Source organism: Malaclemys terrapin, chromosome 7, assembly GCF_027887155.1.
Source record: "Malaclemys terrapin pileata isolate rMalTer1 chromosome 7, rMalTer1.hap1, whole genome shotgun sequence".
Taxonomy (NCBI): Eukaryota; Metazoa; Chordata; order Testudines; family Emydidae; genus Malaclemys; species Malaclemys terrapin.
The window spans coordinates 97,380,244-97,392,340 of record NC_071511.1 but is presented as its reverse complement, the minus strand read 5'-3'; the positions used below and the strand labels follow the sequence as shown (position 1 = coordinate 97,392,340).

The window sequence follows — 12,097 nt, the reverse complement described above, 5'->3', positions numbered from 1 at the left end:
GTAATAAAGCCTATTGTGCAATTAATAGAAGCTGTTTAACTAAAAGTAATTTAAACATTAGTTCACTCAAAAATGCCTTGGAGCCTGTCTAGCAGATACTCTAATTCTCCATGTAATAAATACACCTTAGACCTGGTCTATATCTAAAACTTGTCACTCAGGGCTGTGAAAAATTTTGCACCCAGTGCACTGTAGTTAGTCAACCTAACCCCTGGTGTAGATGCGGTTAGGTTGATGGAAGGAGTCTTCAGTTGACCTAGCTACCACCTCTCGAAGAATTGATGTTACAGGAGTTGTAAGTTGATGAAAGGGGTGTTTGTGTTGATGTTGCTTACATCGATGTAGGAAGTGTCTATGCTCCTGCACTGCTGTAGTGTACCCTTACCCATCTGTGGATGGATCAAACTATGCTCTGTGCTCCTTGTTAAACCCTCTACCATTTTATAAGGTTCTAGATACTTATTATTTCAACATATTTTCATATCTGATCTGTAGTACCTACGTGTATCATTTCTCCAACTTCTGTTTGCAGAACTGAGTCAGCTTTCTCAGGATTACTTTACTCATGAGAAACTGTCATATGGTGTTTTTTCTTTTCCACTTGTTTTGGCCTCAGATTCAAACTGGAGGTCTAGCACCATATTGGCTTAGATAAGTGAGTTAATATTCAAACCAGGCCACACATTTAGCAGTGCAGAGCCTCAGCAATAAGCCCATAGTCCTCTATCCATGATTGAAGCACCTTCAGAAGTCATTGTCAAGGTGATTCAGAGATCCTGTATTAATGTACAATCAAATCTGGTGTGGCTATTTGTCACATCGTTGCATAGAACAATTCTAATTTAATATGGAAATGTGAATGATTTTTGTTTTATCTGAAATACAGAAAACTTTGGAAAGCAAAACAGACAAGATTTCTTATTACTTAATAAACATCTTCTGTATTTATTCCATAGGAAAAAGCAGGTGGCAAGCTGCGTCAAGGTCAAACCCAGAACAAAGAAGTGATACAGGAGTATATTGCTGGTGCAGACAGCGTTACAGAAGATCTGGCAACCAGGGATTATGTTGTTATGCGAGCCCGGGTGATGGCAGCAAAGTCAGTTTGTAGAAAATATGAAAAAAAGAAAAACAATACATAATCTAAAAAAGTTGTTATATTTGTAAAATTTTTGCTAAAATCTAACTGTATCTGAGACATTTAACTTTGTCTTTAAAGTATGAACCAAGGAATGAGAATAATGTTACTGTAACACTTTTTTCCCTCTTTGGTCAAGGTTGTTAGGAGCACTTTGCTGCTGTATTTGTGATCCAAGTGTAAATACCGTTCCTCAAGAAATAAAGCCAGCTGAATCACTAGCTCAGCTACTGCTTTTCCATTTGAATTCGAAATCTGCCTTGCAGAGGATTAGTGTCGCGTTAGTAATCTGTGAGTGGGCTGCCTTGCAAAAGGTAGGATGCTTTTTACAGCAAAAATGAAATATGGTTTACTAAATTAATCAAAACAGTTCCTGTTATTGTCTGAAATAGAAGTACAACGAAAAGGCTAATACTGTATTTTTATACTGTTAAATGATGAAATCTGAGAGGAGAAACCATGGTATAGAATGATTCTGAATTATTTTGAAGTTGGCTAAAAGGCAACTGTGTGGTTCAATGAATGTGTTTAAGAGTTCTACAAATATGGACTCTGATATTAAGACAGTTGAGTATCCATATTTTCTGCATAAATACATACTATTTTTCCTTTTATTGTGATTTTATTCTTGTTTAGTAAGTTATCCTCATTCATGTAAGATTGGGTGTAAAACCTACTTGGAAAAACTTTTCCATTAATACAGTACTGATGCTGAATTTTCGTAAAATGTTGGGATCATTAACTGTTTTCATGGTATACTGAAGTTTGTATGCACATCTTCATTTTTGTTGCTTTACGTCTTGCTATGTTAAAAGCTTTAAAGTTTGTTCAGGAACATCTAATTTATTAGCAGAGTTCAATTGTGTTCCTTAATCTTAATTGAACAAAATAACCAGTATGAACACCTTGAAGAACTGAATTGATTGCCTTGTTCTGTTTTAGGAATGTAAAGCTGTGGCCCTTTCTGTGCAGCCACGCTTACTTGGAGTCCTTTCTGAGCACCTCTATTATGATGAAATTGCTGTTCCTTTTACACGAATGCAGAATGAATGTAAACAGCTCATTTCATCACTAGCTGATGCACACATTGACATTGGGAACAGAGTAAACTACAGTGTGTTTACAATAGATCAAGCTAATGAACTGGTGAGTAAATCTGAATGAAGAGGTAGCTTCTAGTCATAATTTTCAATGTGCTGTGTAATAATGCTGAAGAATTGCAATAGTTTTTAGAAGTCCAGACATATATTGTGACTTGATTGGGCGCTTTCTCAGGTATAAGATAAGAAATGGATGTTCATTATATGTGCACAGAAGATGAATCAAAAGATTAGCAGCATGATATTTTTCCCATTGAAACATATGTATCTTACAGAATTATAGAGGCACCATTTTAAGCTCACCTACTGGATTCACTATCAAAATCCTTTTAGGTCAACACATTTAAAAACACTTATGCAGTCAAATGTAATTGAGGCTGATAGGAAATATGCAAATCAAGGTTTCCTAGGAATGGTAATTTTTCTTCATGATTGAATATGTTCATTCCATCTTAGATGTGTGCACACCCAGGGCCCCAGAGCCAGAGATATTTTTTCCTTAGCAGAACCTGTCAGAGTGTTACATGTGCCCTGTCCATGATGGTATAAAGGAAGGATGAGGTGGAGGATGGGACAAAGTAAAGCTTCCTCTGGGAAGAGATGCTCCCCAATACAGACCTCTTCTTTTCATTAACGATCATTGAGGCAAGCCTCTCACTTCAGTACCGACCCCTTCAATGCAAAAAATATCTTGGTACTGATGACACTAGAGGGCTGTCCAGCACATGGGACCTGTTCTGTATCTCCGAGCTGGATTATCCAGTAGTGCAGTAGACAAACTAGCTGGTGTACTGCTTGATTTCAGGCTTCATCTATAAACTTACAAAGATTGTTCACCCCTTGATACCATGATCACAGTCCAGGATATCTCTGACCCACACTTTCCTACTGTCTTGGAAAGACACTGTTGTATGCCTACCCTCCCATTCCACTCCTTCCAAGAGTTTTGCTCAAGCAGGATTATGCTCATGTGATCCTCCTAGCACTGGTGTGCCCTCACCAGCATTGGTTATCCATTCTGCTGAGCTTACTGGATAGAGGTCTTTTGACACGATCTTCAGAACCACACTTGATCTCCCAGTACCATTGTCTGTACATCGCAACCTGGCTGCTCTCCATCTTATGGCCTGGTTGCTCCATGGTTAACACTTAAGAGGTGGAGTGTTCAAGGAATGTTATCTACTACATATGTTTACCTGTTGAAGTGGAAACAGTTCTCCTTATAGTCAAAGCAGAAGGGGTGATCGGTCAGTCCTGGCTGCTATCGATCATGTTTTGGACTACTTGTTCCCTCTGAATCAACAAGGTCTATTGATTAGTTCAATCAGGGTTCCCCTCATAGTTGTCTCCACTTTACATACTGCGGTTGCAGGCCACAGTGTATTCTAATCCAATGTCAGTTAGATTGATAAAAGCTCTGGACGTATCCCTAAATCATGAATACCATTCCTCCCTCGGACTAAAATCTGGTGCGAACAAGGTTGATGGATCCACTCTTTGAACCAGTGGCATCCTGTTCTTTTCTGCATCTCTTTGAAAATAGCACTTTTGGTAGCTATGACTTCCACAACAAGGCTGACAATTAAAAGTATTGGTGGCTGACCCTTCTTACACAGTTTGAGGACAAAAGTATACATACATCCGCATCTGAAATTCCTGATGAAAGTAGTTTTGGAATTCCACCTCAATCAAACCATATACTTAGCGACATTCTTTCCTAAGCCCCATTGTCATAAGGATGAAGAGAAACTCCATATTTTTTTTTATGTGAAAAGGGTATTGGCTTTGTATTTGCAGAGGACTAGATCTTTTTTTTTAGGTCATCATCTTAGTTATAGACAGGATGAAAGGCCTTTCATCCTGGCCAGAGGATTTTTGTTCTGCATACTCCTGTGATATGAGATTGCAACGTACCCCCATCTGGAAGGGTGGTAGCATACTGTAAAAGATCTCATGAAGTTTCCACACCATTTTTGGCTTAGATGCCTAATAGCAGTCCTTTATAGAGCTGCAACTTGGCCATCAGTGCCTAGTTTTACTACTCATTACACTATATTTCAGCATTCCAGAGAAGATGCAGAGGTTGGATGAGTAGTTCTTCAGTCCTTATTCAAAACCCTCTCTGAAACCCACCTCCCATTTGAACGGCTTGTGAGTCATCTAAAGTGGGACATGTGCAATCATTCGAAGAATAATAGTTACTAACCTATTTTGTAACTGTTGTTTTGAGATTTCATATATCCATTCCACAGCCCACCCTCTTTCCCCTTTATATCAGTCTGTCAGGTAGGAAGAAACTGAGTGGGCTGTGTGGTGGCTCTGCCCTTTATACCATTGCTCAGCAGCTGAGGGCTCATGCGCTGTCCCAAAAGGTACCATTTCAGGCGGGGGGAATCTGACTCTGGTGCAGTGGGCGTGTATACACCTGAAGCAGAATGCAGCGCATCTCGAAGTATAACAGTTACAGAACAGGCTAGTAACTTGTTTTTTGGTTTGTTAGTGGGTTGGTAAAGAGAGGACAAGGACAGTAAGAACATGCAGGGCTTTGGTTAGATGTTCGCGTATTACTGTGTTGAGGATTTCATTAAAAAACCTCAGACCAGGCTGCATTCTCCTCTCTCTCTCCTTCCGCGCCTCCCCTTTCTCCCCAATAATTTAGTACATCAGTACACGGTGGTAGACTTTATGATCATGGATAAAGGAAACTTCACTTGAAAGGGGTTTTTCATAAAGCATTTGTGGCGAACATCCTACATATTTGGGCAGTAACACAATTTAAAAGCCTCATAAAATTTCTCCCCTTAGCACTTACAATATGACCTTAAGATTGCTACTGTATGTTTTTTGACAGCCCGATTAGTAGCTGATCTCAGATATGGATGTTTATTGATTTGCATATAAAGATTTTTTTTTTTCAAAGAGTATAAGGCCAGAAGAGACCATTAGATCATCTAGTCTGACCTCCTGTATATTACAGACAATTAAATTTCACTCAGTTACTCCTGGGTCGAGCCCAATAACTTGTGTTTTGACTAAAGCATGTCTTCCAGAAAATCATCCAGTCTTGATCTGGAGATTCCAAGAGATGGAGAATCTACCACTTCCCTTGATTGTTCTAATGCTTAATCATTGTCAAAAAATCATGCCTAATTCTAATTTTAATTTCTCTCTGGCTTCAGCTTCCAGCCATAGGTTCTTATGTCTTTCTGTGGTAAATTAGAGCCCTTTAGTACGCAGTACTCTTTCCCCATGCAGGTGCTTAGACACTAATAAAGTCACCTCTCTTCTTTTTGATATATTAAACAGATTGAGCTCTTTAATAATCTCACTCTAAGGAATTTTCTCCAGGCCTCTGGTTCTTTTCTGAACTGTCTCCTTTTTTTCAAACTGAATTGTACATGTATTCCAGTATCAGTCTCGTCAGTGCCATAAACAGAGGTAAAATTACCTCCTTACTCCATACTCACTGCTCCTCTGTTAATATTGCTAAGAAGCAAGTTTGCCCTTTTTGCCACAGTGTCATGCTGGGAGCTCATATTGTTGCTTGTCCACTATGACTCCTAAGTCCTCTTCAGAATTATTGCTTTCCAGGATAGTCTGCCAGTCTGTAGGTGTGGCATGCATCCAGGAACAAGGAAATGCAGAACTTGACATTTGGCTGTATTAAAATGCATTCTCTGTGAAAGAATGCAGATTACCAAGTGATCCAGCTTGCTCTGTGTGATTAACCTGTCCTCATTATTTATCACTGAACGAATCATTGTATTATCCACAAATTTTATCAGCAGTGATTTTATATTTGCTTCCAGATCACCAACAAAAATGTTAAAAGTATGTTAGGCTCAAACGGATACCTGAAGAACCTCATTAGAAACATGCCTATATAATGATTGATTCCCCATTGACAACTACTTTTTGAGATCTACCAGCCAGTTCTTAATCCATTTAACCTGTGTCTTTAGTGATATTCCGTTGTGCTAACTTCTTATTCAGAATGTTGTATAATACTAAATCAAGGTATATTACATCTACACTGTTACCTTTATCAACCAAACTTGTAATCTCAAAGGATGAAATCAGGTGCATTTGACAAGACCTTTTTTCCATAAAACAAAGTTGAATGGTATTAATTATATTTCTATCCTTCAATTTTTCAATTGATATCAACTTTTTTCATGATTTTGCCCTGGATAAAGTCCAGGTAACTGGCCTATACCTACCCAAGTCTTTTGTTTTTTGTTTGCCCTTTTTTAATATTGGCACTACATTGGCACTCTTCCAGGCTTCTGAAATTTTTCTGGTATTCCAAGATGTATTAAAAATTAACATCAGCAATCAGATTTCCTCAGCCAACTCTTTTATAGGACTCTTGGGTGCAAGTTATCTAGGCCTGATGATTTAAAAACACTTATCCCTAGCAGAGGTTGTCTAACCCTCCTTGGTTACTAATGGACAGGAAAGTACTGCATCATTCTCTGACAGGAGTGGCCAACCTGTGCCTCCGGAGCCACATGCGGCTCTTCAGAAGTTAATATGCGTCTCCTTGTATAGGCACCGACTCCAGGGCTGGAGCTACAGGCGCCAACTTTCCAATGTGCCCGGGGGGTGGGAGGATCTCAGTACTCAATCCCTGGCTCTGGCCCAGGCCCTGCCCCCACTCCACCCCTTCCTGCCCCCTCCCCTGAGCCTGCCATGTCCTTGCTCCTCTTTTTCCCTCCCCATCCACCCCACCTGCACACCACGAAACAGCTCATCGGGAGGTGTGGGAAGGGAGGGGGAGGCGCTGATCGGCAGGGTGGGCGGGAGATGCTGAGGGGGCGGGGGGCTGCTGACGTATTACTGTGGCTCTTTGGCAATGTACATTGGTAAATTCTGGCTCCTTCTCAGGCTCAGGCTGGCCACCCCGCTCTATATGAATAGATCATTCTGCTTCTTTATAAATGCAACACAAATATTTAGTGAACACTTGTGTGTGCTCTCATTATTAACAATGTTACTATTTTCATCTAGTAATGAGCTCTGTACCACAGAGTAGGTGCAGCACTGTCCCTACCAGATTTCCTCTTGCTCTCTACCCACCTGTGTGCCTGGAGCAAGTTTCAGGGTAGTAAGATCAGCAAATTCTGATTAAATAGCAGACATAAGGCCCATGTCAAATCAAAGATCTTGAGTGTTCCAGGAGCATTGCAATCCTTTTATTACCAAGTCAGCTGAGGAGCCGCTCAACTTTCACGTGACTGCAGCATTGCACGTCTTGCCCCTAGTATGCTGGACAGCACAACTCCTCTTGCCTGTCTTTTTCTTAGACTCCCATGCTGGCAAGCAGTGGAATGTCTGGCTATTTCTGGCTGGGCACAGGACAACTGAGATATAGGGAATTCCAAGACTCTCCCCCAAGATTCAGTGACTTGCCACTTTGCCAGTCATCTGGGTCTTGCTGCAAAATTGACTGGTGGGAGTTAGGCAGATACTGAAGAGCATTCTTTGGAGTCAGGACTTATGTGGTATCCTTCTAACCATTTATCTGTGTCCCAGATGAGGAATAATGGGAGAGGGGTCCTGCAAGTAAGCTGGGGGAGAGAAGGGAGCTGTGAGCATGAATGGAGAGAAATAGAATGACGAACAAAAGTGAGGAGAAACAAAGAAATTAATGATGGGAGATATTTAGAAAGGGAGAAGGAAAGATAAAATCTACTGGAGGGATGTAAGGTAAAACACTGGTGGGGGGAGGCGAATCTGTCAAACAGAAGAAAATAGAAGTTGAGTGTAGGTTTTTAAAAAAAAAAAAAAAAAAAAAAAAAAATCACAAACCTGGCTGACATTAAATATTTATTCTACAAAGAGCTTCAATCAGGATATAAAATTTATTTTGATATGGTATACGTGTAGTGGGAATCCCAATTTATAGGTACCAGCTAGTACTTCTTTTTTATTTTTTTTAATGGGGAATAAAAAGAAAAGGGCAAGAAAAAAATGGGGAAGAAACAGACATTTTAAGCAAAGCTTCCATTGGCTTCCTTGGGGCCAGAATTTCACTGAGTGTTAAAGTTGAAGTGAAAGTGTGATCTCCTGTGTGTCTTTAACCCAGTATTTCTTTCATCATGCCCAAACCCCACCTCCTCTTTTTATAGGAAATCTGGTTGTGCTATAAGCACAAATTTTGTTTTAACTCTGGTTTTCTTTTCATTAGGTTACTACTGTTTTCAATGAAGTTACATCAGTTTTTAATTTAAATCCTAATATTTTACAACAATTGGACAGTAAACGACAACAAGTCCAAATGACGGTTACAGAAACAAACCAGGAATGGCAAGTGTTACAGCTGCGAGTCCATACTTTTGCTGCATGTGCTGTTGTGAGCTTGCAACGACTTCCAGAAAAACTAAATCCGGTCATAAAACCTTTAATGGAAACTGTCAAAAAAGAAGAGAATACACTGGTACAAAACTATGCAGCTTTATGTGTAGCTAAGTTACTTCAACAGTGTATATCAAGAGCTCCATGCCCCAACTCGAAGATCATAAAAAATCTCTGCAACTCTCTCTGTGTGGACCCACATCTTACTCCCTTAGCAGCATGTCCTGCGCAACCTCAAAGCAGCCATGAAAATTCTAAAGGTATATTGCCTAAGTCTGTCCGTTTTGAAAAAAAAAAATTGTGTACATGCAATATTTGTAATTTTACGTAGTAGATATCTCTACATGAGTGTTCTACTTGTTATGTATTTAAAATCAATCAGCTGTTTTAACTTCTTGTTAGGACTGTACGAGATGTCTGAAAAATTAGTAGCTATGTACATTTATGCCTTTGAACATAGCAGTGTAGCTTAAGAATTGGTTTTAGTGATTTTTCTGGAAGTTATTGTGTGAAAGACTTCTTAAAACACAACAAAATAACTGACTCCTGGGATGGTTTTTAAATTGGAATATTTCATGGAGCAGAAGTGTGATGCTATGTGGAAATGAGGGATGTGTTACTATTCTGTTAGAAGAATAATATTGCTGGTACAATTTTACGTAGAATAAACCTAATGTGGTTGCATGTTCTGCAGCCTAATCATAGGACAACTGACAATGAAATGTTCACAAATACATGTAATGAGGTTGTTAATGGAAGAAATCAGACCCTGCAAAAATAGTCTTGAAAATTAATGCTTTTCCATTCTTGTGCCTGAAAAGTAAATCTCTATCTCTCAGATGAACAATCTGAATTCTAAACTTTGAGACAAAATTTTTGAAATATTAAATCTATTGTGAGGCTTGACTAACATTTTATGTCCTTTGTGTGTGTTTAGAATTGGAAGTAAAATGCTTCTGAAGTAAATTCTAGGTAACACATTATACATATGGTACCCACATCTGATGAAACCTAAAAATGCAATTAACTGACCTTTTTAATACCACTCCTACTACTTGAAAGGTAGCTGAAAAATAAGGCTAGTTAACCACATCTGTATTAATCCTTCCTTTAGATATGTGGGTGCCCAAAGTATATTTCCCATCTTAAATTTCAAGGTAAAACGTTTGTAGAGACTCAGAAGTAGAGTTTGGGGAGTGAGTGTGCATCACAATAATTTTGGTCTGACATGCTGCTTTCCTTAAAATTTTTGTAAGTATACATTCAATTTTACTATGAAGTACTTGCTCATTATTAATGTGTGGTGTCCCCCCACATAGTGACCCAGTGGACTAGACACGCACTAATTAGGGAGGTGTGGCTTCTATTCCTGGCTCTCACTGACCCACAGTGTGATCTAGTGCAAGTCAAATCACCTCTTTCATTGTCCACATAATGTCCCACGTGTCTGATGAAGTGGGTATTCACCCATGAAAGCTTATGCTCCAGTACATCTGTTAGTCTATAAGGTGCCACAGGACTTTGTTGCTTTTTACAGATCCAGACTAACACGGCTACCCCTCTCATACTTGATACATAATGATATTTACCCTTCTTTGTAAAGCGAGTTGAGGTGCACAAAGAGTAGGTGATTGTTAACACTGCCACCTATTTCTGGTACTGTATTTTAAAGTAATTGTCAACTTTATTCTATAATAGGACCCAACTCTGAGAGAGATGGGATGCACCATACTGTCACCAAGCACAGAGGAATAATTACACTGTACAGACATCAGAAAGCTGCTTTTGCCATCACAAGTAGGCGAGGTCCTACACCAAAGGCTCCAAAAGCCCAAATTGCAGACCTGCCCACAGGCAGTAGTGGAAACATCGCCACAGAACTTGATGAGGTAAATAAGTTTGTTAGATCTTGATTTTCATTATACTTAAGGAGACATGTTCTTTCTAAATGTAGCTGTATTTTAGTCAATGGAGTTACACAAATGATGGAGCAATAGTTTTTCTTAATTAAAAACTGAGTCCATGTTTACTTTTTTATATTGTAAGCAGCATGAAGAATTTGTTCAAATATAGGAAGAATTAAATATCTATAGTAGTATTAAACTTAAAATAAATTAATTCTAAAGGGAAATATTTAGTCCTGAGTAAAACAGCTATTCATGTAAATGGGACATGCAGAGTTAAATTCTCAAGTACTACATTCAAAGTGTGCCCTTTCCCTGGTGTCTATGTTGGAGGAGAGGGACAGAAGACTGCTCAATATGTATTACAGAAATTTGAGACAGAACCAGATTTTTTTTTTAAGAACCTGTGAATTTCACACTTGTAATGTGTCAAAATACTTTTTGCAAGTGTTGTATTTACTACCGGTAGTTGAATTAAAGAATCTGAAAGCATCCCATTAATACATTATTCATTAAAATCTATTTCTAAACAATTTTATTTTAAGCCATTATAATTTACTCTGTAAATCTGTATTTCGTATTGCTTTGGGGGACCCAGTAGAAAGTAGCGTTAGACTGATAAATGTAATTATAGAAATAATAGCTAGTCTTCAAACAACTGGTCACCTAGCAAATTAAAGAAAAAATTTAGAGCTAATCTGTTTCATACAATAGACTAACTAGTGTAAATTCATTTGAAAAATATCATTTCTAAGGTAAGGTCATCACAGTTAAAAGACAAAAATCTTACTCACTCATCGCTAACTTTTAGTTTGAATCTGGAAGATATGATAACATGGCTTTGTCATTACACATTACTTTGTTTCCTTTCAAACATTCTACATTCATGCCTTTGTGTAAATAATTAAATGAATTAATTTACAATGTGCTTCCTTTTTGCTATTTTAAAAGTTGAACTGGATATCTTCTGCAGAAGCTTATAATCTTGAAAAAGTTCACAAACCATGAAAATCTATTCATATTTTATAAGTAACTCCAACCAGTAAACTGGAAATGGCATGAAATTAGTTCTGTATGCTCAATAAAAAGAGGTAACTGTTCTCTACGGTATTTTGTGGGGAAGAGATGCTTGCTGTGTTTTTTCTGAGGAAAAAACAAAGTTTCTATAATGCCAGATAACTTATTGTGTGGCTCTGAAACTCAAGGGATGCATTTACACTAGGGAATCTTATTTTAAACCTGTTCTACAGGTATACATGGCAGATGTTGGCAGAGCCTTGTCTATACTTTGGCTCCCATCAGTGCAGATTTTTCTTCTAAAACTCTTTAGTGTAGACCAGGGGTCTCCTACTCTATTTACATTAGGGCCAGTGCCAGTCCTCAAATCCTCCCAGTGGGCCATGTCACTCATGCCACCCAGAACCCGCCCCCCCACCTGCCTAAGGCTCTGGGAGGGAGTTTGGGTAGGGAGGGGGTGCAGGCTCTGGGAGGGGGTGTGGGGAGCAGAAGGAGGTGCAGGCTCTTAGACTCGCATGCTGGCAAGCAGTGGAATGTCTGGCTATTTCTGGCTGGGCACAGGACAACTTAGATATAGGGAA

The 12,097-nt window shown here is 38.9% G+C and overlaps 1 protein-coding gene across 2 annotated transcripts in view; it reads left to right on the top strand.

Annotated features, from left to right (window-relative positions):
• The window catches only part of BTAF1 (B-TFIID TATA-box binding protein associated factor 1), a 110,813-nt gene that overhangs the window by 47,397 nt on the left and 51,319 nt on the right, over positions 1-12,097 (top strand). For both annotated transcript variants that reach the window (XM_054034838.1, XM_054034837.1), the window contains exons 17-21: positions 957-1,099; positions 1,278-1,452; positions 2,081-2,284; positions 8,429-8,855; positions 10,294-10,484. In XM_054034838.1, the coding sequence (XP_053890813.1) occupies positions 957-1,099; positions 1,278-1,452; positions 2,081-2,284; positions 8,429-8,855; positions 10,294-10,484 (1,140 nt within the window). The remainder of the gene's footprint in view (positions 1-956; positions 1,100-1,277; positions 1,453-2,080; positions 2,285-8,428; positions 8,856-10,293; positions 10,485-12,097) is intronic.